Source organism: Diorhabda sublineata, chromosome 9, assembly GCF_026230105.1.
Source record: "Diorhabda sublineata isolate icDioSubl1.1 chromosome 9, icDioSubl1.1, whole genome shotgun sequence".
NCBI classification, from domain to species: domain Eukaryota; kingdom Metazoa; phylum Arthropoda; class Insecta; order Coleoptera; family Chrysomelidae; genus Diorhabda; species Diorhabda sublineata.
The window spans coordinates 24,005,659-24,032,011 of NC_079482.1; the positions used below are offsets into that span (position 1 = coordinate 24,005,659).

The 26,353-nt window shown below is 31.7% G+C and overlaps 1 protein-coding gene across 13 annotated transcripts in view; it reads left to right on the plus strand.

Moving 5' to 3' along the window:
• Window positions 1-26,353, plus strand: part of LOC130448898 (protein muscleblind) — a 584,866-nt gene that overhangs the window by 500,390 nt on the left and 58,123 nt on the right. For 5 of the 13 annotated variants that reach the window (XR_008910395.1, XR_008910392.1, XR_008910394.1 and 2 more), the window contains exons 3-4: window positions 11,325-11,495; window positions 17,557-17,739. Coding sequence is in view for 6 of the 13 variants with exons in the window: in XM_056786478.1 (XP_056642456.1) it covers window positions 11,325-11,495; window positions 17,557-17,739 (354 nt within the window). In the remaining 7 variants the exon portion in view is untranslated. Of the gene's footprint in view, window positions 1-11,324; window positions 11,496-13,372; window positions 13,454-17,556; window positions 17,740-24,924; window positions 25,141-26,353 lie in introns of all 13 variants that reach the window. The other 8 variants (XR_008910389.1, XM_056786475.1, XM_056786474.1 and 5 more) reach the window with 3 other exon arrangements.

The window sequence follows — 26,353 nt, forward strand, 5'->3', positions numbered from 1 at the left end:
TTAATAAATACTTTCACTTAATAATTTAACTCTCAGCAATATTTTGTATAACGAAATTTATTTCAGCACGTCAGGTCTTAAAGGGCCATGGCTAGATTTTTACAAATGTAAATTTCAAAATATATTTCAAGTATATACGAATTTTCTTTTATTCTCTACTCTCTTGACTTCACCTTTCCACCTCCAGTATTCTTGGGAGCAATCTTCATTCTCACATTTCTATTTTTTGAGCAATCTTCGGGATTAGAACCCATGATTCAGTAGGTCTAATTATCGTTTTCTAAAATCATATCCTTGTTGCTTTGGTTATTGCCGATTTTTTAGTTATTTCGTCAAATTCTTTTCTAGTTTTTCTTCTAAATCTCTCTTTGCTATTGCATCTTCATATATTTAGTCTGTCCGCTATTTGAATTCAGCCCGATTTCTTTTCTAGTCTTCTGTTTACATTGCCTAATACAATTTTGTGTTTCACCTTTCATTTCACAGTTTATTTAAATGAACCTCTTCTATTTTTCATTCTCAACTTATCAGAATAACCTCAAAAAGATCTTACGCTTCATATATTTCTTGACTATGAAACTTTTCGTTTTTAAATGATGAAGAAATCTGTTAAATTGGCTGCTCGGATGACTTGAACACAGAAAAGTAGTGTTTGAATTGAAATAAACTAAGTAACTTCAGTCATTATCAATTTGGCATCAAAAATAAAAACATTAACGATACCGCACCTGCCCATATAAATTCTAATTATTTCGTCGTGTAGATAGTTGACACGCGATTTATTTTTAGTTCTCTTAATAAAATGGACTCTATATATTTTCATATTATCCACGCAATCTATTTCACACTGAATGAAAAAAATTTAGTGAAGTACAAGTTCCTGAAAAATGATTGGATAATTTTAAACTGAACCGTGTATTTCACAAAATACGATTAATCTAATATTTATAGATATCAAACAAAAAATTAACAATAGTCTGTAGCAGATTGGGAATGTATAAAGTGTGTTTATAAAGTACTTTATTGTTGTGGGATTGTGGCAATTTTATATTCATCATCGCGGACTGAAATTATTGACATAAATGAAAAATGGTTTTTAAACAAATAGAAATTTTCGACTTATTTGAGTCTTTATCAAAATATCAAGACGATTTATCAACAGAAATACATAAAAAAAGGTCTAAGAAGTACAAAATTGAAGAAATTTCTCATCGGTCATTAACTGCTTTTATTCTTCTCCACAAGTTGTTATTCTGGATTTCTGCACTCCATTTCGGCTCTAACTTTCTTACACCTTCTAAAGCCGCTTCCAATTTTTGATATGATTTTTTATTCTTTTTTTACCTCATTCGTTTTCTTCAGTAGCCTGTTGTTCAAATCTATTTTCCTGCAACCTTTCGGTATGCCTTAACCATTTCACTCTTTTATGAATCTTTTTACTGATGCCTGTTTTAGATTCTTCAGTTCTTCGTTAGCTATTCTTCTCCAAACCCTTCCATTTGTTTTTTCCTCGATAGATTTTCCGTAATATCCCATTTTCCCATATAATCAGTTTTGATTTCGCTTTTATTGAAACTCGTCTTTCATTACCGTTGGTGAAAACAAACTCAGACCATTTAAACGAACCAAGAACAAGAATAAGAAAAAGAAGATGATGAAGAGGAAGAAGAAGAAATAAATCAAATAGTTGCTGCATTTCTATTATATGGATTTTATTGGGAAGATGTTGCTGTTTGATTATGAACTTTTACAAGACAAATAGATTATAAGAAGGGTTGCAGCCAGAATTTACCGCCTTAAAACTGTTTTTACTAGAAAAATCTAAAAAATAATGTGTTGGAAATCTAAGAAAAATCGAAATATTAGCAAGGTTTGTTACTTTATGAACAAACCGTATAAATGAGTTTATCACAAATGAGGTCGAAAATACATTACAAAATTTTCGAGAGAGTGTAATCTTGAATGATGTTCGTTATTTGAAGGGAAACTGAATGAAAGCAAAACGCGAAAATGATATCTTATAAGCTATAAAGTGACAAATGAGCAGGGGATGATACACCACTGGTTAAATCACCAATTTCTGACTTTATCAATTCATAATAGGGTCGTGAACTGAATGGCATCATTCTTGGAAAGCAAAGCTAGCTGAATCGGCGATATTGCATCGATTTCGAATGTATATTTACATTTTGGCATATGGTGGATATCGAGCTTACCCCACTAATAAATTATTTCCACGTTAGTATCGATCTTGACGACACAAACTCACTGAAACACGATTAAATCATCGTAGAATAATAATTCAATGTTAAATTGTTTTGTTTATCGCGATAATGAGAATTCTTGAATGTTCAGTACTATTTGAATAAAGAGATAGAATGTATATTCGTAAAAAATCACTAATTACTCCTAATTACTCAGATCTTTCTTAAAATTATCTCTTCATCACAACCATCGGTCTGTTATCAGGTTATTCCGGCGGTACTTTGAGATTCTCTTGCATGTCGTTTTAGCTCTACTGCCTTCGTGATGTTTAAGACCAAAAAAGTAGGCTTCAGCATTAATAGCAGGTAAAACTTGTTTAAAGTTAGTTGAAAAGCAAAAGAAGAAACAAAAAAGATGCCTAGGAGTGATTCCTACCAGTGATTCAATCCAGTCTTTTATAAATACTCAATAATAGTGATAACTGACGAAAATGTTGCCAATTAAAAAATTTGTTATAGCTATATTCCTCCTATATTGCTGAAAACAGGACGCAGTTTCAACAATTCAAGGATTTTTTTTTTCGATTGAAGTCATTCATGAACAGAATTCGATTCGATTACTTCCCTCTCGACCAAGGATAGAATATGATTGCTTTCGTTAAGAAAATAAATTTTCTTTATCTTATTTTAAATTCCCCATTAGATATAATTAATCTCATTTTTAATCCTCTTCAGCTATAAAACTAAACTCTCTTTCAGTCGTTTTGAATCAAGAAAGATATTCTGGAAGATATTTTTAATCCGAAAACGGGAAGTAGCGGTTAACTTCTTAATTTCTTTCGCTTCAACGTTCGACTTAATAACTTGAGTTAGCGGACGGAAGCAAAAAAAATATTAGCGTCTTCTGAATGACTGGGAAAACTTTTGAAGAACGTTCTTCTATAAAACTCGACTTTACTTTTCAACTAACATTAAAAAATACGTTGCTTGTTGCTTCTGCCACCTAAATCAAACCGAAAGTGAAAAGAAATTTGGTTAGTTATGGGAGTGTTAACTTAAACAAAATTAAAAATGAAAAAAATAATCGTTTCGGCAATCCTGGTTAGCACAACTAACTATTACGAGTTAAAATATTAAGGATTCGATTTTATATTAAACGAAACTTGAGAAAGATGAATTATAATTAAATCGTTAACATAATTAAGCGATACAACTTTCCAACAAAAAGCTAAAGTACAACTAGAACGAATTCAAGGTTTTAATCTAGTGACTAGATTCTTGTCAGGATTGCTGTCTTAATTATTAAATATTTTTCCAAATTCTGAAATACATTCATTATTTAAATTAGGTTGTCTAAATCTCTCGTCTGCTAAAAAAAATTTGCATACAAGAGATAGAAAAACTGACAGAAGAAATTAGCACAGAAAAATTCAAAGCAATGCTTGCAAATATTGAATAAAACTGAGCACATACAGTACAATAATGAACGTACTCAAAACGTGTTGTAATACGAGTGCTGTTTGAGTTGTTTATAGATACTTGAAACATTCATCTTGGTCAAAAAATTTTCTTGTTTAGATTTTCTATCACTTTCCACGTGGTTCAAACCGAGAGCAGTGCGTCGATCAACATTTTGGTGATGGAGCACCAACTAGAGCCACCTTTACAGAATGAATATCTCGAATATCGTTGGAAATCTGCCGCCGTGCCAGAAAACATTGAAAGATTGAGGCGTACTTGGGCATTAGTTCTACTCGTTAAATATTGCATGAATATTTGGCTGTTATTTATTTGGATAATTTGACAATCGCTTGCCTTACAGCGTCAGATTAAATGAAAAACTATTGATGTGGACAGAAGACAGCGTTGTCAACAGATGGTCAAAAGGTGGATAACCTGGAAGGTAAAGGAAAGTGACAGCTGGGTCAACAACACTCCGCTCTATTGATAATGGTGGAACTTCCCATCTAATCCGCTACACGAAAGAAAATATCGGATGGGATAGTAACTAATCACTTAGTCATGTGCTTGAAAAGTGTCCTGTGCGCACATTGACGAAGGTTAAATCGGCACGACCAGCTCGTTGAGCATACGAGAAAGATTGCGAAGAAGAAAGTACGAGTAGTAGAATTTGAACTCTACATACGTTGTATCGATGGCGTATTAAGGAGAATTGATCTCTAGATTAGCTGTAGAGTCGTGCGACATTGCAGCCACATGGAGGGGACTAGCTTTTTACCTCTAGCCGCTCTATATAAAGCGAACCATGATTTCTGTGTGTCGTGAAATTAGGACACGTTTAGCACGTGTGAGATAGCGTGACACGAGTAACACGGGTTTGGATTTTAATGGCAGTTCACGAATAGCCGACGTCGAAAAGTGTCTGACATTTGAAGATGCTGAGGAGGAAATGTTTTTTCTGGTACCACTATTTTTTGGTTTTAACAATTATCGACGATATTTTTTCAAACTTTATTGAGTGATTGTTATTTGAAATTAGATTGAAAACATTGTTGATACAAAAGAATAATATGAGAATCGATTTGTGTCATTCGCATACGCCTATGTAGAAAAAAATTACAAAAGCAATCAGTGAAACAGAGGATATTCATCATGTTAGTTGAGTGTCCGGGTATAATGATCACAATACATTTCATGTTACGTCGAACGAGGCATGGTGACCCTTTCAATTTGTCCTAAAATAATTAACTGCATAATCCCTTTAAACGTGCTGGAATATTACTGTTTATTTTGCAATTCTATAAACTCCGAACTGAATTGAAATACCCTCAGTTTCGCGATAGAGCTACGACGTGAACTAATATTTGATGTAATGAAATAAAAGGTTTATTTGGTAATAATAAATTTCGCAAATCAATTTGCAAATAGGATTCGACGTATTATCGTTTTCTTTAATAGCATTTTCGGTAATAGAAAAATTCGGAAACAGTCGAAGAGAAAATTGCGAGAAACCGGTTTAGACAAAGCGCTCTAGAAGGATAACGTTCTAAGTGATTTGTGGTAGCTTAAAAGATTTTTCCGAAGGTACAACACGGAGATTATTCAAAAAGAATCAATGCCGTTACAAAAAGCTGAAAGCTCCGAGAGATTGATATCGCCGTGATGTGAATGGTTTCAGTAGATAGGTGCAGATTTTTCACACTACCTATATCCCTGTTTTTATAGAATGCCAATCCACGGATCGTAGGTCGATGTATCACACAAAAAATGATGATCCTACTCATGGAAAGACCTAAATAAATTCCGATTCGGCCATGCTTACGAAAATTCCACTGTCGGAATGGATTGAAAACCAAAGGGAAAGCAATTTTCGATAAAGCCTAAGTTATTGGTATTATCGCACAACACGCGGAAGGACACTTTCGACTCTTTTATTTTGTTGCAAAAGGTTATTACGCTTTAACTGATTGACGTTGTGTATGTTTCGATATAACCCTTTCGTTTCTCGGGCGTCCATCAATTTTTCCAATTTCTTTCAAGTGTTTATTGAAAATATAAACCCTTCGGAATAAGATTTTTTACGCTACAACTATTAAATAATACTCGTACAAGCTTAGTAAGGAAAAAATTCCACATGAAAAATATTTTTTAGTTATATCAAGTCTTGTGACTCCAATTTCGAATTAATGCACTTATTCTGTACAAAAATTTTATCTCTAACAGCGCTGTTAACTTTCACGATGGATAGATATTTCGAAAATGTTCAAAATGACTACCAAAACAGTCAAAAATTTCAGATGAAAAATCTTTTTTAGTTATATCAAGTTTTGTCACTCCAATTTGGAATTAATGCACTTATTCTGTACAAAAATTTTATCTCTAACAGCGCTGTTAACTTTCACGATGGATAGATATTTCGAAAATGTTCAAAATGACTACCAAAACAGTCAAAAATTCCACATGAAAAATATTTTTTAGTTATATCAAGTTTTGTGACTCCAATTTCGAATTAATGCACTTATTCTGTACAAAAATTTTATCTCTAACAGCGCTGTTAACTTTCACGATGGATAGATATTTCGAAAATGTTCAAAATGACTACCAAAACAGTCAAAAATTTCAGATGAAAAATCTTTTTTAGTTATATCAAGTTTTGTCACTCCAATTTGGAATTAATGCACTTATTCTGTACAAAAATTTTATCTCTAACAGCGCTGTTAACTTTCACGATGGATAGATATTTCGAAAATGTTCAAAATGACTACCAAAACAGTCAAAAATTCCACATGAAAAATATTTTTTAGTTATATCAAGTTTTGTGACTCCAATTTCGAATTAATGCACTTATTCTGTACAAAAATTTTATCTCTAACAGCGCTGTTAACTTTCACGATGGATAGATATTTCGAAAATGTTCAAAATGACTACCAAAACAGTCAAAAATTTCAGATGAAAAATCTTTTTTAGTTATATCAAGTTTTGTCACTCCAATTTGGAATTAATGCACTTATTCTGTACAAAAATTTTATCTCTAACAGCGCTGTTAACTTTCACGATGGATAGATATTTCGAAAATGTTGAAAACGACTACCAAAACAGTCAAAGTTAGGAGCGTTTTGTCACTATTATCCAATAGTCTGAAGAAATAATCTGAAATTTTGGAAAAATAAATAAAAATTAGTAATATCATCCCTTTTTTGGCATATGGTTTACAAGAGGCAGACTACAGTACAGTACTATGATATTTTGGAAGTTGACAGAGCTGTTAATTATATAAACAAATGTGATTGTGAAATGAATTCATCGACATTGAAGTTCGGATGTTCAAACTGATATTATGGAATTTCGAAATCCAATTTATTTTTTCCAATATCTAACTCCATATCTTTATAAACAGTTTTGGCTATTTTTTCAATTGAAGCAGCAATATCTCCAATATATTATTTGCTATGTTACTTAAAGGAAGTAAATATCTAGGTTTTTGGAGTTTACTCCTTAAGGATCTATTTGCATATATAAAGGGCCCGGTATGAGAAAAATGTGAGGAGTAAAATCTATCGATGAATGACCTCGTTACTGGTTGTCTGATAATAATAATTACATAATTTATCAACATTCCTAATGATATATTTATGCACATCTGAAATTGACTATTGTAAAAAGTTTAATGTAAAATATTTCGTCGATTAGTTATAATAAATGTATATGAAATGAATAAATTGAATAAATATATATTTATATATGTATATTATTTTCATTAATTAACAAATTTACCCTTTTATACAGTATAAATCTTTTTGCGTCTGGTTAGACTATCGAACTTAAGGAGTAAACTCCAGTCGTGCGTCGGAGCTGACACACACAATTTTTTTTCAAATATTCTTTTAAATTTATATCTTTGTTCTCAACATTACCATTTTCTATATTGTCAATGTGAATCGATTAGCAACCTTTTCCTTTATATTCAATAATATAATCTGCCGACTCTGCTTTGTCCACTACACACATCCCACCAGAATTTATAGGAAGCGTATCTTCTACCTAATACCTTCAAATCCAGTGTCTTTAACCGTTAGACAAAGAGGTAAACCTCTATATTCTAATGTTATTAATTTCTTTACTTGTTGCTTTTCGGCTTATTTCAATTTTTCTATATTAAGATCGAGTAGAGTTCTTGCAATTCTCAACCTCTGAGAATTATTTATAATTATCTTCTGTTATTGTAGCTTTCATTGTCATAAATATTCTATTTTCATCTTGTTAATATATAAGTAATCCCATAATTGGTCTCCCGATGAAAACAATGCGTGAAGCGACTTTAACAATTTCACCTGTGTTTATGATTTGGTGGCGCCATCCATCAACGGAAGTCTTCCAGGCGTGAGTTAAATAAGTTTTCTCGAAGTCTCGAGATGTTTTGGGTCGTTAGGGCGGCACGAGAAACAGGATTGATGCGGGCTCGTACATCATGTGAGCAGCGCACTTACGAAACTAAGTGTCGCATGATTCTTAATAAATTCGACAGAATTAAATGGGATTTTTTACTAGATTTTTTTTATCAAATTGCGATGTACCGAACGCGACTTTGTTTTTTAGTCATTTTTAAAATACGAGGGTTATTCAGAATGTGAAAAACGTTCATATTCTATATCTGGAAGTGCGTTTAAACATAGAGTCTTGAAATTCCTTACTCTCAAGCTTTTTTCAATGATCCTGATTAGAATCAATGTATAATTTTATGAATTAATTATTTATAATTTTGTAGAAATTGTTAGCTTCAAGTTTTTAACTGATTCATGGCTTTTTGGATATAAGTTTCCTTCTGGGATTTCCTAATTCTTCTTTACCTGTCTGGAACTCTCTAATATTTCACTATTTGTTTTATAATCTTGTTTATAATATTGTTCACTTAGAATTTATATATATTTTGTATTGCTGGACAAAATCTCTTTTGAAATAACATCAAGTTTATAAAAAACGACTTAGCAGTACCGCACTTACAGGTATTATTTCATTTGAATAATTATATAGATCAAAATTTCTTAAATAATTCGACTATCATATATAAAATGACACATAATTGGGTAAATTTTCAAAAATTTTGCTTTTTAAATTATATATATTTACAAATACGCCCTCTAGTCTTCGACATAGGATTCTGAAAATAATTTCTACGTTTTTCCCGAACCTACTTCTGTTATAATTTTCTTTTAATTGTCCATCTGGTACATTGAATGTTCAGTATTACTTGGTACGAACCGTGTAACTAGCGTCCTCTATTATAGCGTAGTGAAAAACAATTATTATGTAGGTTTCTATCTATTCTAGAGAAGCGATCGTTTTTTTTTATTTTAAGTATTCGTCGAGGAGTATAGAGTAGAGCGTCGACGATGATTTCCAGAAGTAATTCTTATTTTCCGTAAAGTGCCATTACTTTTATTTCAAGCTGACTCCGACCGCTCTAAAACTTTCTTAATATCATCACACTAAATGTGTGCTCAGTCGAAACTTCCCCAGAGTTAACTCGAGCATCATTTGTCAGTCTGTACAACATAAATCCGATACATGTTCCCGGTATCCCTAGCGGATAACGAATCTCGAATTCGCGAAGATGACAGCCAAAGTTCTCGCTTATAAAGAAAACCCGGAGCCATAAAGACCAAATTCCAGCGGCCGATAACTTTTCCGAACCGTTCTACCCTTCGCAAAATAAGAAATGATGTAGAATACGAGACCGGACAAGCGAGCAACGGGATGCCGATGATAGCTTTTGAAAGTTTTGTTAGAGCACATTAGATTGCGCCATTTTGGTTTCGTTGTTATCGAAAGGGTGGTGTATGCATTCGATGAATTCGCTGTTCAGTGTATAAAGTGGATGGAAAGGCTAATCCGCACAGCTTTGCTATACAACGGGATAAAAATATAAAGCGGGAGATAACAGAGTGGCTGGATTTTTTACTCGTTCAAAAGAAAATAAAAACACGTTAAAGCAAATATGTAACGAACGAAAATGTCCGGATATAATTATTATGGAAAATACGATAAAAGATTTGTTATTTCAGTGTCATTATCAATCTAAATTTCGAGGTAAAAACCGTTATCATAATCCCTAGGTACGAGGCTTGTCCATAAAATAAGCTTCCCAACGAATTTTCACTATTAAAAACATGTTATTGGTATTAAATAATACATGTTTGGAAAGCTTCGAATTTCCTCTAGTTTTCGACATAATCGTGGTTGAGATCAATGTATTTTGCATGTGAAGATAGCTTAATACCTCTTCTTTCAGGTCTGTGTCGGTTCTGAACTGCATCCCTTCAAAAAATTTCTTTACTTCAAGGAAGAGATTGTTATCACTGGGGGTCGCTTTCACACGTTGCCATTTGTTATCATCCGGTAGCATTTTCGGGAACTACTTTGCACGAACCTTAGTATAACCTAAGCGATTTCTCACAATGTTGTGAATGCTGAAATTGCTGATCTCGCTGAGGTTTCAAACCGTTTTATAGTATTGCTTCTTCAGCTTTAGCAGTCACCTCATCTGAAAACGTCTGTACGCCCGTTTTTAAATTTGTTGCACCAGCTCCGAACATGTTGCAATATCATACACTTTTCCCCATACTCCTCAGTCAATTGGGAATGAATGTCCACTGAAAGAACGTTTTTTGTTAACAAAAAACGTAATTCGCAAGTTTCATCTGTCACGAATAACAAGACAAGAATGAAAGTTTTAGACTGCTCGTTGACATCATCAGTTGTAGATACAGCACTACTAGATCGACCCTGGTACTGACCGCAATCTAGCTCTTAATTTGGCCTTGTTTACGGAAATGATTTATCTTTTATTGATGCCAAAGTCCTATTTTTTTGTAATCATATATGTATCCCTCAGCCATAATAGTTGATCTCCATTCAGTGCTGTTATACCTCCTTCTGCATCTACTGATAAAGTCCCCAACGAGTAGCAAAAACAATGCTTTGTATATGAGGAAAACGATTAAATTGTTGTAAAATCCACTACCTTTGTCGCCTCGCTTATAAAATTATTCTAGCGTAAAAGTTTTTGCATTTTTAGTTACAAGTTATTAGTTAGAGAGTGAAGAATAAACTTAGTCGATCCATTATTTATGTTGAGTGTTCTTTATTAGCACGGAGTTGAAATTCCACAGAGACGATGCTTCATAATTAGTGCTAAATTCACTAAAATATGTCAAAATTACACTAACCTGAGAATTTTTCTATACACTCTCATATTTGTTTTTGCATTTTTATTATGTTACGTACAACTTTATACACCATATAAAAGTGGCCATCAAAATGTGTCGCAATTGAATAAAACATTCGAGATGACCTCATATCTCAAATTGGGACACTCTGTATACATTGTGATTATATGGCGATTGGAAATATTGATCGAATTTTCAAAAAAAGAAAATTTGTTTGAACTATTGAATTCATTCTAAGTCACAAGCTCTTTTTTTACAATATGCAGCAAAACCAAAATTGAAACTTGATTTCAGTTGAGATTTAAACTGTTTTGCTTAATTTTCCAATTTTATTAGTATGAATCGATTTTATTGTTCACATTAAACTTTGAAACTTCTAATATCTACAACTTCATGTATCATAAATACTTATGTGTATATTTTTTCGTTGCAGGGTCGATGTAATAGAGAGAAACCTCCATGCAAATATTTTCATCCTCCACAACACCTCAAGGATCAATTGTTAATAAATGGAAGGAATCATTTAGCTCTTAAGAACGCCCTTATGCAACAAATGGGTCTGACTCCTGGTCAAGCCTTAGTTCCTGGTCAAGTTCAAGCAGTAGTAAGTACAAAATTTGTATTAATGTGCTTGTTCTTTTTTACATTTGTATTGTTATTAATCTAATCATTACGAGAAATGAGAAAATTGTGTTGAATAATAACTCATTATACGCGAGGATAATACTTTACTTTATCCACGACTACCAAATATTTCTATTGAAACTTCTAAATGCACGCATTTACCTCTTTATTAAAGTAATTAATTTTTGTTGCTAGGTACTGCTTTAGTTGAAAGGTTATTGCTTATTTGTGCTGAAAACAGTAATTTTTTATAATTTTCCGATTTTATACCTTGATTTAGGATGATTGTATTGACTAATACGTCCGTAGAGGTGAAGTTTTATATTTTGAGGATAATTCAGTAAAATATACTAACAAAGTCGATTACCTTTTCCTTTTACTAGTTCAAAAAAGATTGATATATACTTTCCTCGACTTTTCCGGCAATAAATTTAATAAGAAGCCTTCAACAGATTCTCTAATTTTTGGTAGTGTTAAAGAAAAGCTATTTTCAGTTTCTAAATTCGTTTTTAGTTGATTTTTCAACAGATTTTTAGATTGTTAGATTTGAATCAAACTTATTACGTTTTAAAAGCTACTTAGATTTAGAAATTGTTTCAAATACGATATGCACATTGCAAATCGTTGATTTGAGCCTCCTAATTACGGGTCCCAGGTTTGATTCTGGTCTAGGAAAATCCACTTTTCAAATTTTTTTATGTGTACAGAACTGAATTGAGAATAATAAGTGGTTTACGCATTTTGAAAACCATATATTTTTGTTCAATACAAAATTATGAATCAACGAAGCATGTGACTGCCGTGATTAATGGGTATTATTAAGGTCGTGGAAAAAATCATCTAAGATTGGAGCAAAAAGTTTCGATCACCAATTCTTCTAAGGTGTCAAAATTTATTTTTCCATACTATTATCAACTAAAAAAAATTTATATTGTTTCATTTGCTGACGACAAATATCACTCTAAATTAATATAGGACAATCAATATACCCAAAAAAGTCTATTGTTTCAAATTTGGTCACGAAATCTTTCAATGTACTAATGGAAATTCTTTTAAGAAAATGTTCTTATCGACATAATGGATTTTGTTGCTCAATTTTATATACCAGGTCCAAGAAATAAGTGGATCAAATATTAAAAAACCATTCTCTAGAAGATTTTTTTCTGCGGGAGGGGAAATCTTCATGAAAACCTAGCGACCTTGTCGGGTAGTGTTAGACAATATTGAAACTCCGTCTTGGTATCTGGGTATACAAGATTATCACTGAAAGAGAGAAAATTGGGATGCTCCTAGCCCCAGTTCGGAGGTCAGAAAGGGTGCAAAAATGCAGTCCATGGAAAGAATCTACAGGAAAAAATCACAGGATGTCAGGTCACATTGGATTGATGTCTATTTGCCCACGTACATCTTCGAGCATTGCCAGATAACTTTGGCCCGCCACTTGACCTTCGAAAAAGTACGGATCCACGAGACCCCAGGCAAGTTTAATCAATGAAGAAGGGAAGATTCTGGTCGTTCCATTACAAACATTTCTGCCGATTGATCGAACCGTTCAGCTTTAAGGTTGAATACCACTCACAAAATTTAACAGAAGCAACTTTCTGAAGCACGAACATTTATCTGTACACTTCATATTGATATTACAATAATATGTTATTTATTTTCCGTAACAACCAACCAATTTTCTCATTTATCCATTATGCACGTAAGCACGGTCGTTTGGTAGTTTTTATATTAATAAATGATATAATTCTAAGTATTTGAGCTGCATGTTCGCTATTTTGCCATTGTCGGCCTTGTTTACAATTTTTTTTTATAATTTTGGTGTTGGTACTAATTTTGGTTTTGTTATTTGAGGTGGATGCGCCACTAGACTGCCTTCCCCTGACCTTCTTCCCCCAGTTGTCAATGACAATTGAAGAGCAGTATGCACTTATGGTAAAAATAACCCTTGAATCCTTGCTTTGTCGCTTTTTAATATACAGTGTGTTTTACCAATATGTATTTCGACATTTTTATCATTTTGATCTGTAGTTGGCCGCATTACATATCTCCATTGTTTAATATTGGTGAAATTCGCTTAGTATCATAGTCTAACCTCAACTAGAAGTTATTACAAAAAATAATAGTCTGGTCAAATTAGATATCCCAAATAAAAACTTCTCTTGAGCTGAATTTTTGAGGAAACTTTAATTTTTACCGTTAGAAACAATTTTCCTGAAGTCATTTTTTGTGCTTAAAAAAATTATCCAAGATCTTAAAACAGTAAGTTTTATGAACTTACTTACTATGAAAAATTGTAGATAATATATACCATGTTCGTGTTATAACTTTATCATCGCGATATCTACAAAATGGTAATTCTTAACGATGATAAGACTTTGTAGATAAATTTAGTTTACTTATCCGCTAGCTTTTCTACCATAGGTGTATAGGTGAAGATTTTATGATCTATGATTTTACTTTGAGTAAATTTTTTACCCAACATGTTATCAATGGGCTCTTCTGGGAACTTATTTCTAATGATAAACTCAAAGTGTCCACCATAATTCAGCTCTGTGGAATTTTTGTTATTTAACCACTATTTTTTAGTCCAATTTGACCAGCCTGATAAAGAAAAAATAGTAGTTTTCCTTCTTGATTTAATTTGTAAAATATTTTCTTAATTATTAGACCTTTTGATAAGTTCATGTTTCTAAATCGTCTTGATTTTTGGTGTCTTATGATTAAAAATTAGTTTTTTTTTATTTTTAAAGACGGGTAAAAATTTGACGTTTGGGCCTGTTGCTCATTATCAAAGTATCGGAAGCTCTACTCGTATCTTCAGTAACTAGTCAAAAATTGAGAGAAATTGGATTTTATTCTTTAGAAATATTTTCCCAATATTGTAAATCAGGTTCTAAAAGATGATTGTGAAAATTAATTGTTTCAGTTTTTCGTAGAAAAATTTCAGAAGATCTATAGCGACGTTATTGACGATTTACAAAAAAAAAGAAGTCTTCAATCAGTAAGGCATCTATATCACTATAGTCCAAGAAAATGAAATCATCCTCTGGTAGATGTAAAAAAAAATAATGAAAAGTGTTTATTGAATTTTGACAAAACGGTAAAAGTTAGTGAAAAAAAAACTTTAAATCAAAGCTGTAGATCCTCAAATTTCATACAAACGTGGACGTTTGAGGTATTTTTCTATTACTGATGTTTAGAATGTTGGGGTGGCTAGTGTGTAAGAGTTTGAACAAATCTTAACTACCCTAAAGATTTCGATTTTCAAACATGTTTCAACAATTATGAATTTTTTGTATTGAAGATATTCACCAAATGAAATTTTCACTTTTTTACCCAATATAAAATAATTTTTATGAATTATACAATCAGCATTAAAAACATTTCCCATAAGATAAATCAATAAATCAAATTATCATCGCTTAAACTCTAGCCACCATAACTTTGTAACTATCAATAATATCAATAAAACTCCAAAGGACTTTTTTGTCTGAAATTGAAAATCTTCATCTCTAATCTAGAGTTTTTTTTCAAAATTTCACCATTTTCCAAAATTGAGTAAAAACAGTTTATTATAATGTTTTTCACCCTAATGATTTAAAAGAATTCTTAAAATATATATTTCGGCCACATCAAAGTAATCTATATAAAAAATTCAGGAACCTACCCTTAATTAGTATTTGAGGATCCATTCTCTTGGAATAATTCATTAGGATTTGGATTTTTTCTCAATAAATTCGGTTAGAAAAACATAAAAAAACGACATTACTTTTTTTACAGCTCAATAACTTCTTTAACAACCCTTTATATATATATATATATATATATATATATATATATATATATATATATATATATATTTCTCCAATTTCGTCATAAACACCGAATTGTCGGGATATTATTAAAAAAAAAATGTTAGTCAAAAAGAACAAATCAAATTAGTATATTCATAATTAATTTAAGCCATTTCCCATTCGGAGACTGTTTTTTTTTTAAATAAAAGGTCATTTGCATTGCACACATCGTATATATTAGATTTATCCACCAATTCACTCACTTGATATTTATCAATTAAACAATACTAGTTGAGGTAGAGTATAGAATTTTTTAGTATGAATTAAACAAATACGCTTATTTTGTCATTAACGTATGTAACTTGCAAAATAAACACAGTTTTGTAACTGAGACTGATTATATTCACTCGTTTTTCTTTTTTTTTTGTAATTAACTCTAAATTTACTAAATTATTCAATTTTCAGTTGCTGGATTCTTCATCTTTCTAGTTGAAAGTAATTTATACTTATACGCACTGACGATTATGACGTAAAAAATTGTTTCAAGTTGTTGTTATTAACGAAAAAATTTTCTAGGAGACTCTTAAATTCATAATCTAGTGCTTCTCTACTAACCAAAATATTTATTTTAAAATACTTACATTATTGTCCTTAAGGTTGTGCTGATTACCAAATTTTGAACCTGTAATTTCTGGAAGCAACGCATATAATTTTTTCCTCGAAAAAACAGTTTAGATATAATACCTTCTCGAATAGCATTTGAAATAGAACAATTCACATAAAACTGCTTTTTTCATTTTCCAGTTCTTTCTTTCCCTCTTTATTTCTTACACTTTTTTATTTTTTTAATCTATTAGTGAGGATTGCTTTTCAAAAACTCTTATGCCAGGTTTTTCCTGATCTTTCAATGGCACAATTCAATTAAATTAATTACTGAATTGAACAGTATTACAAAGTTTCTATTCTCAAGCTTCGGTCAATCTTTTAATCCGGTGGACTAAGATTGTTTTCTTTTTGTTTTGTATAAAAGTTTGGTTCGGAGTTCGTCACTTGTTTTGGCAGCTTTAGAAATTGGTATTCCTGTCAAAACATCCTCAATAGAATGTTTCATTTTTTTTTTTGATATTTAAACTATGTTTTAAGTAATAGTTGACATTTGAAAGGTTCATTAAGTGACTACTGGTCTAATCAAATAAAAAAATCAGAGATTAAAATTTAAGAATTATGGAAAGACCTTAATACATGCTTAGCTTGTGACCCACTACTTCTTTATGAGGAGAAAAAAATAGTTCGGCACAAGCTTCTATATACTTTTCTGGTAGAAGGTTTTTGATTGATCAAGGCATCGGACCCCGGACGTCCATGTTCTAGACTAATCGACACGTCTAAAAACTTATTCGAACATTCCAAAGATATATTGACCTGGAGAGAGAGATCTGAGTTGTAAAGAGGAAGCTACCCCATTCTGAACATCTATGTCTGAGGCAATTCAACAATCTTTCAAAGTGTTCTCGAGCAAGATCTGATTTATAAGGAGTAAACTAATCCATCTCGAACATCCATATCTAAGGGAATCAACGAGCTCTCAAAGTGTTCCAAAAAAAATAAAAGTATAAGGGAGCCAGATCTGTGTTGTAGGAAGGACGTTCCATGGTTTCAAAGCCCAACATTTGGATTATCGCGACGGTGCAATGGAAGTTTACGGCAAGCTTAAACCAAAAATTGAACGTCTTTTTCGCGTATTTTTCTATAAATTGTGCGCAGTAATTTTTTCTTCATTATATACTTTTCGAGGTAAAAGTGCCCAAATATCTTCAATTGGAAGGGCTTGACGTAAATTAGGAAGAGCATCAACAAAATATTCTTTGAGGGTGAACCACAGCGTTGTTTGGTATCGCTGGCTTCCAATTTGTTGGCTAATGCACTGTACCTCGCTTTTTGTGTTCTAGCTGTCATAATCTTGATTCAATTCCCCGTACGTAACCATAGACGTGTCAACGTACCAGTTGTAGAACGAAAATAGTAATTTTTCATAGTAATTGTTCTGTATTGGCAATAAGTTTCTGATCACCTGGTATAAATGAATCTAATCCTAATATTTTTGAAACAAATTGAAAAATATATAATCAGACTGTGTTTGTTTTGAACAAAGCCGCATAATCTCACTGTATTTAATTGTAAGTTCGTCTTAAAATAAATTACATACTTGAGTAGAAATGTTTGATTTTTGACTTTTTTTAGGCTGCTAATCCTTACCTCACCGGTATGCCCCAAGTCGGAAGTACGTACAGTCCGTATTTCGCACCAGGTCCCATTATGCCGACGATAATGGGTCCGGATCCAACGGGCGTTGGGTCTCCTTTAGGAGTGGTACCCCAAACTGTGGTGACACAACAGAAGATGCCCCGTTCTGATAGATTAGAGGTATGGAATCCTATTTTGGTTAATATACCTGTGACATATTTCATTGATCTATTTTAAATGAATTGTTAATTTTTGACAGGTATCTCTATTTTTGTTTGCTCTATCAGAATTTTGGAAAACACTAAATTTTTTTTGTAATTTTTGTAGTTATGTCTGAAAGAGCAATTTACCACATCAACAAAATGGGAACTGTATCGAAAAATTTCTTATTTTTATTTGCTTCTTATATCACTTTTAGTTCGTTTTTATTTTTAGTTGTAGTATCATGTATTTCATCGTTAATATTTAAAATTGTATCTACTTCAATACTAACTCTACTATTATTATTTGATTTCAATATATTGTTTTTTTTTTCTTTTTATTTGCATTATAGTTTTTTCATTTCATTTTTATTTTTCTTTTATTTGTTTTTATTCTTATTTTCGCAGGTTATTGGATTTAATATAGCTTGGAACTGTATAGTTCTAAGGTAAATAACACAAAAACACTAACACTCTTACACATGTTCGAATCCACCTAGCAAATATAGATGTAGTTCAATATGTCCCTTGTGTACATAAGTTTTTGTTGTTCCCATAGGTATACCTTTGTTTACACAATATAGGAGAATTAAAACTATTACATATTTTAGAAAAATTTGACAGCTTCTACAAACGACTACATCTCATAATATACGAAGTAGATATTTTCGGTACCACACGTATATAAAGCGCAAGTTTCTCCTAAACTCCTAAAAAACCAGGCAACTTCTTCTTGAATGCGATAATAGTATTTTGATTCGTAAAAATCAATTAAAAAATATTTTTTAATATTAAGTCGAAATGAAGTAAAAAAATAAATATTTTGAATAAAAAAACTGCAGCGTGTTTGGCATATAAGAAGGTAAATTTCCATGGAATTTCGTAGAAAATAATGAAAAAACCGAAAAACTTAATTATTGGAATTGTTCACATAAATTTTGAACTGTAGAATGTTTAATCACCTACAACTTGACCATTTAACTTTTTATCTTAAGTCTCATAGTTTTATCAGATTGCCCATAAATATTTTTTTTTCTATTTTTGTAGATTTTTCTTAATTTTCCAAAGACTTTATTTAGCCCTGGTTTAATCACTAAACAGTACATTGATCCACTAATATTTCGGTAATTTTATTTGCGGCTTCCTCGTCCAGGTCTTCTTAAATTCAGTATTATTGCACTAGCACGTAAAATATCTCATGTTGCGTTAATCTAAACAACAATAGAAATCCGAAATTAGCAACAAAACAAATTGTGTACACAGATTTATTCAATTAAAAATTTGTTGTGTTTTTACTCAAAATTCGAAAAATTCTGAACTTCGTACTACTTTTGTAAAGCTGTCAATGAAATGCCATTACAAAATATATTAGTTTTTATTCTCCTGTAATATTTCAAGCTGTATATACAGTTGATAAAATATTAGTTTCGTTTTTATTATTATTATTATTATTATTATTATTATTATTATTATTATTATTATTACTTTTTTGAGCACTTGTAACTTTCTATCGACTGACTTTGACTGCACGGTGTGCTCTTTTTTACCTACCTATCAAATTCTGTGTAGAATTAGTCCCTTTTTTTATATTTTTTACAGTCGCAAGTAATCTTGTGTCTCTCGCTTTTTTTCGATAGAAGGTTATCATTGATTTGTTGGATGATCATTTAGTTTTTATTTTATTTTTTCCGCGCTTCCCTAACTTGCTGTTACGCACCCTTCTTGGCCATTCATCATTATTCACTTCCCCTTTTACCTGTCACTCTTCCTAAACTTACCCTCAAATTATGGTAGTGGCTATTTCTCCGATGGCATACAAAAGAAATTGATATTTCAATTAATTAATATTTATAAGAGATATAATAAATACAACTCTTGAATGTACCTGTTAGAAATCTTGGTTTGAGTTTTTCATTTTGAAAAAATTACATATATGCTATTCATATTGCAATTTTGATATTGAAACGACATCCACCCTGACATGATGGCTCAATTAACAAATATAATTGGGGGAGCTGATATTTCATTAAAAGTTTCAAATATCCATTACATTTATAAAGATAATCTGTGACATTTTTATAAATTTTGAACAGTTTCCATGTCACTTGTAACAAATAAACTTGTTAGTTATAAAGAAAATCTTTCAAAGATTTGTATCCTTAAATTCCGGAAAATTATGGATTGTCCGACGATATTATACCAAACTTGAAAGTATTTTTATAAATTCTAGATCAACTAAGATGATTCTAATTTATTAATATATTTTTATAGAGAATCAATATTTGCTTCAACTAGTTTGCCATCATTACAGCTGTTATATTGAATAATTGGATGCCCCTCTTATTTTTGAAATTCAATTTCATTTTTAAGAGTTTCAAATTATTAACGCAGAAGCTAAGAAATTCCGTGAAAAACAATAAAAACAAAAGAGCTGCAAGGACATTATATGAGGATAGTTTTAGAAGTATTTGGCCCGACAAAGAAAACAAAAAAATTATGTAAAAAAATATATTTATTTATGAACGTCATCAACTTTTAGCTTCATATACTTTTCCCAGCGATGTTCAATAAATTCGATACCTTTATTATTATTATAATAATCGTCAACATCATCTCTTCTTTGACCATCGATCCATTTTTTCAAGTCTGGGAACAGAAAATAACCCGAGGGCCTAAATCTGGCTAATAAGGTACATAAGATAGCAATTCAAATTTTAATTAATCAATTTTGGCCATTTCAATAACGGATATGTGAGTTGTTGCATTGTTTTGATGAAACAACACTTTCTTCTTAGCCAAATGTGACCGTTTCGTGCTTGATTTCTTTTCTCAAAATGAAAATTATCCCAAAAAACCCACTCCATGACCTTTTCCGCTCATGGAATGGTCTTTGCATCCTTCGAACCAGTTCTCTCTTGGTTATGAAACGGTGTAAAAATTCTTTAAAACATTACCAAACACTCGACACCATTTAATTGACCCTTGTGCTTTGAGAGGGTATAAATAAATAGATATTCTTACTAAAGACAAAATCTGTTAGATGAGCTCAATTCATCAATGGAACATCATTAAATTACTAAATAGAACTCATTAGCTTGTATAGTCACCACGTGGCCTTATGGCAGTTTCCATAAGACCTTAGTAATGTTTTGAGGCTCTCTTAAGTGATACCTGAGATTTCTGAAGACTGACTTGTGGCACTGACCCTTCTCTTAAGCTAGTTTCATCATTGAGGGTTGATTTTTTAGTTAATACATGTATCAGATTCAAATAAAATTAAGTTGTCAATCTGTACAACAAAACATTTTTCTTTATTTCTATTTTCAACGAAAGTGAAAAGGATCAATTTAAATTTAGAAGTTTAAAGATTAAAAACAGATTAACAATTGATGAGGGAAGATGTTAGTTCTTATTATTTATAATAAAAAAATGTATGTGATATGAAATTTATAATATGTCATAAATGCCATTAGTGTATCTGGTTAAATAGACACTACCAACTACCAACTTTTTCTACTGTAATTGGTTGTGTAGACGCTGCTGTTTTTGTCTCTACCGCCACTCTCAGTATCTCAGCAAATCAAATTAGTAGTGAAAAATTTATAGCACTTCGTAGAATCGTCGTAAACATATTAGAATTTGCGATTTGGTGTATTTCCTCAAGTTCACTCGAAATTTTGATTAATAAATCTAATCTCAAAAAAGTTTAGTACTACTTAGTTCGTGTAATCACCTCTATGGGAGTTGAATATAAAAAAAATTCATTCAAAAGCATTCTTATGAAATTTCTTTACAAGGTTGCCAGTAGTTTTGGCAAAAATCTGTATAAATTTCTTCGCGGCGTTTTTTTGTCAAGAAATTAATTTTCAACTCTCTACCTATTCTAAAGACGGGGTCACCTTTTTTGCAACACCCTGTAAATATAGGATGATAATAACCCCTCTTGATATCGAAGTAAATGAATTATTTTTTTATATTTTATAGATATTAACATCTCTCTTCATATGAAAGGTTTTATTTCTAATTTTTTCGGGAAAATTCACATAGTTTGCTATAAAAACTTAATCTTGTTTGTTGTTATCAAAAATGGCCGAGTTCAATAATACAAACAAAAATTAAATGATCATTCAATAGCATAGGCTCTTATCCTTAGGTTTGTTAACGCAGCGTCTCACATTGTTGACCATCCCAAGCTAAAAGAATACGTTCAGAAGAATTTCGTTGAATTATTTATGAAGGAATATATTATACCGTCCATTTTTCTCTTTTAAAGGAAAAAGTTTTCCAAAGCTTTCTATTTTACGAATATATTTACCTATCAAATTCATATCGGTTATAATATATTGTTTCATGTTGTAGCTTCGGGTCTAATTCGACGTTTTATTTAAACATTTGTCACTTGATAATTATTACTCCTATTTTTAAACAACGTAAAAAATCAAATTTATCACTTGGCAATATTAATATCATACATATATTGCTATTTCTGGTTTTAAGTTAATATTTTAGTACCCAAAGACACTGTACGTATCTATTATTTTGAAACTTACTGCGAGTTTCTTAGTAAACTCTCCTTTTAATAAAATGAGTACTTTACTAAATGACTAGACATTAATCTTGGAATAATTTGACTGTACTATATCGTCTAGACATTGGTCTTAACTCTACCATCCTACAAATCTAATTTAGACGTTTCTAAAATGCTAAAACGGTAAATTTCCATCTTTTAATAACAGAATATTTTAAACTTTTGGAAAAATTCTCTTTATTTTACGTAGATGTCTCACTCAAACATGGTAATTCGAGACTATTCATAACATGGACTAAATGCAGGTTTATTTGGACAAACATTCTGCGCTAGGATCAAACTATATTCAATACAATAATAATGAGAAAGAAAGAAAGAAGAAAGGTATTTGTCAAATGTTCAAATGTGTTAGTTTAATGCATACTTCACCACAAAAAGTTATTGCTTTAATGGAAAATGGACTTGATCAGCTAGATCGTTTTATTTTGTCAACAACCTTAAAAAAACGTCTCCTCAATGTCGTTCAAGTGCAGGGGCAGCTCCGTGAGGTGCGAAAAGTGATTATTAGTCAGTGGACAGTAAGACAAAGACTTCAAAAACATAACCTGACCCCTAAGACATCTGGAATTGGTCCAAAACATACTCCATCTCATCGGCAAGTACACCTACGTTTTGCAGATTGGTGCTTTAAAAAGAGGAGTGGTTATGGAGGTGTTGCCTGCATGATCTAGGATGCAATTTCTATAGGAGCACGTACCGATCTTCTGTACATTTGTAAAGGCGACGAGGTTCACGGAAGTTGACGTTTACCGGCTGATATATCGAAGAGATTCATGTGGTAGCTTACGTCGACTACATTGAAGACACGTAGTTTTGTGGATTCCATCCAATTTTGTTGACGAGAGCTTTCAATTTTCTTCTGTTTTTAGCTATTTCTGAAGCTTCTTCCGCTGTTGAGTTTATCTTTTGTAGTTATTTATATATTTTTTGCAGGTTTTCGTAGTTTTCGTTTGGTAGTAGTTGTACGTATTTTCTCTTCTTCATTTATATTTTAGAAACATTTTTTGGGGCTGGAAAATTACTAAAAAGTTTCATTAGAAGAAGCCATCGCTCAATTTAGTCAATAAGAATGAATCACATGAAAAAATATAAAATTTCATGTATATATCTAATTCTAACGTACAATTGTATCCAGGTACATTTGATGTTAGGATCTAAATAACCCGCAATTATTTCAAGTTACGAATAGTTACGAATCACCCTATATAATACGTTCTTAGATCACGAAGAACTAGAGGTATATTTGACAAAATCTTGATCCATTAGGAATGACAATCAATCAAGTGTTGCGTGCGTGACAAAAATAATTCACGAAAAGATTTTGAAATATAATCTTCATAGATTCAATCCTGAATTACCAAATGATTGATACTTTGTAAATAATTTAATAAATTCTGCGTATTCGGTTGGATGGAGATGAACGACGTTTTAAGATGAGTACATATCGTTAAAATCCACGTCCCATTTATCCAATTTAAAGTATTCAATGTAATTTATCAATTGTTTAATAAAAAAACACAATTTATTCGTTAGATTTTTTATCAAAATTTGGCTTCAAGGATTTATTTTTCCAAAAGTGGGGAAGATGTTAGTAAAAATCTCCATCTCTACACTAGTTTCAAACTTCAAATTAATGAATAAAAGTTACCTTTCAAACGGCAAATAAAAAATCCTGTTGGATGGAAACATACTCAAACTTTTCATGAAAGCTGAAGAAGTATATGTAGAAACCGGGAAAGTTTGTTAAAATTGACAACTGGTGTGTGGAACTGTATACTGAATCTTTCCAAATAATTCAGGACTAATGAAATTACAAGACGCGTAGAAAATTTTTGGTGGCAGCAACTGCCATTTATAGTTTATGGTGATGAAACTTATTACAATCGAAAAAACAACTAGCGAGTGGAAACACCTACAACCACCAACGACACTTTCTGTTTATAAAGTTGTGGAAATCGTAATCTGGAATCTTGATTATTATCCCACTGCTGAAGGAAGTGTAAAGTTACCATATTGAACCTCCAGTGACTGTTTTCGAAATCGAATTTATCCAGCAGGTGTTATTTTCCTGCATGAGGAAACGCAATAATTGATTCGGCGGTTCGGCACCCAGTAGAAGTTATCCACACTATATATTGAATGAAGATGTCATACTTATGGATTTCAGACAGTGACGTGGAAGCCTCCATCGAGGTCTGGTTCAATTGACAAGGACTAGGAGGATGCTTTCATTTTACTTTTAACTTATTTGATTTCTATATCGGAGATTAATAACACAAATTATGTTTATGAAGATATTGATAACCATGTGGATCTTAAAAATTAAATTTAATGCATATAATGATATGAACTCTTCTTAAAATTTGTGATGGGGTTCAAAAACTCAAAAGAATTCGTTCTTAAATCGTCCAATATGTAACCATATTTTTTATTTACTAATGTGTTACTAGGTCTCGATTTAGGAACGAATACAATGATTCTTTTGTGTTTTTGGATATCGGACGCTGTTATCCAATAAAAATAAAACTCGCAGCGGCAGCTTGCGCTGAATTTTATGCCGGGGTAAATCTGCTGTAGGTGTGCCGTGAGTTCCAGCGCGGGGCGTGCAAGCGCGCCGAGTCGGAATGTCGCTTTGCGCATCCCGCCGACTCTGTGACTGCTAACGAGGACGGTACTGTCACTGTCTGCATGGATGCAGTCAAGGGCCGCTGTAATCGCGACCCCTGCCGCTATTTCCATCCCCCTCTGCACCTCCAAGCCCAAATCAAGGCCGCACAGTCCCGGGCTAGCGCGGTATGCTACGCAATCTTAGTGCTGCGCACGCCAGCTATTTTTTTTTCCTTTTTTGTTTTTGGAAAAATCGTGTTTTTCGTTTCCAAACCTTATTTGACCGTTGGTTTATTTAGTTTTTGGAACCCAGTATCTAGGTAGAAGATATTTTGAACGAACAAATACAATGCTCTGATTACTTTAATTTGTTATTAATAACTTCAACAGCTTTCAATATATTATGAAAAAATACTTTATGTTCTTGAAGAAGTGCTTTCTGCTAACTTGTATCGATATAATGAGAAGCTAGTTTCGATTAAAAATGACGTTTGGTCTTAAAAAAAATAAAAAAACTTTAGTTGAAATTCGATCTAAATTGAAAAAATTAAGAAAACGATTCAAAATTTACTGCTTTTGATATCAAACACTTCCCATGTACGTATATTGAATTAAAATTTATGTAAAAAAGTTTTTCCACTTATTAGTGGTTTGTGGCTCTAATTTGATACATCACTAAGGGGTAATACTCCAGTTTACAGATTATTATGTCTACAAATTGAGCGTTTTGGCCTGCACCTGAGTTCGCTTCAGAAACAGAGCGAAAGTTTATTTGTAGAATGAAAGAATGAGGTTAGAAACACTGCTAGAAGAAGATGAAATAGTTGGGAATGAAACGCATCGGACTAAAGTTAGATTCATGAAGAATGATGATGAAGCACTAAAACTGGCATTCGAAATATACACCCTATTTGATCCTCGAATCATTCAATTTGAATTGATTGTTTTTCAAAAAGGAAAAATACTTGAACAACTATCATTTTGATTATAACGATTGCACAATTTTCATTGCTAATATACTAGCTTCCTAGCATTGTGAGGTTAGCGAAGTTACTAGCACTTATAGTCAAATTTTTTCGATTAAAATCTGCTATAAATTTAATAATAAAGCTGAAATTGGTTTCAAAAATTATTAACAAATTGAATTAGTTTCTAGAAATTTGATACAAGAATGATTTTAGTCTGATATAAAGTGAAACTTTCTACCTGGTACTTGAAAACTATCAATTTATTTTCTTTTATTTTGCAAGCTAAAAGCTAACCTGTGTTGTATTGTTCTTGTGTTCCTGTAACTAATAATTTTTTGTCCATTTCTACGTCTACCAATTTTTTAGTAGCCGATGGATATTTTTGTGGTTTTGATTTTTTTTTATTAGAACTTGTCCCTAAGCGCTTCACT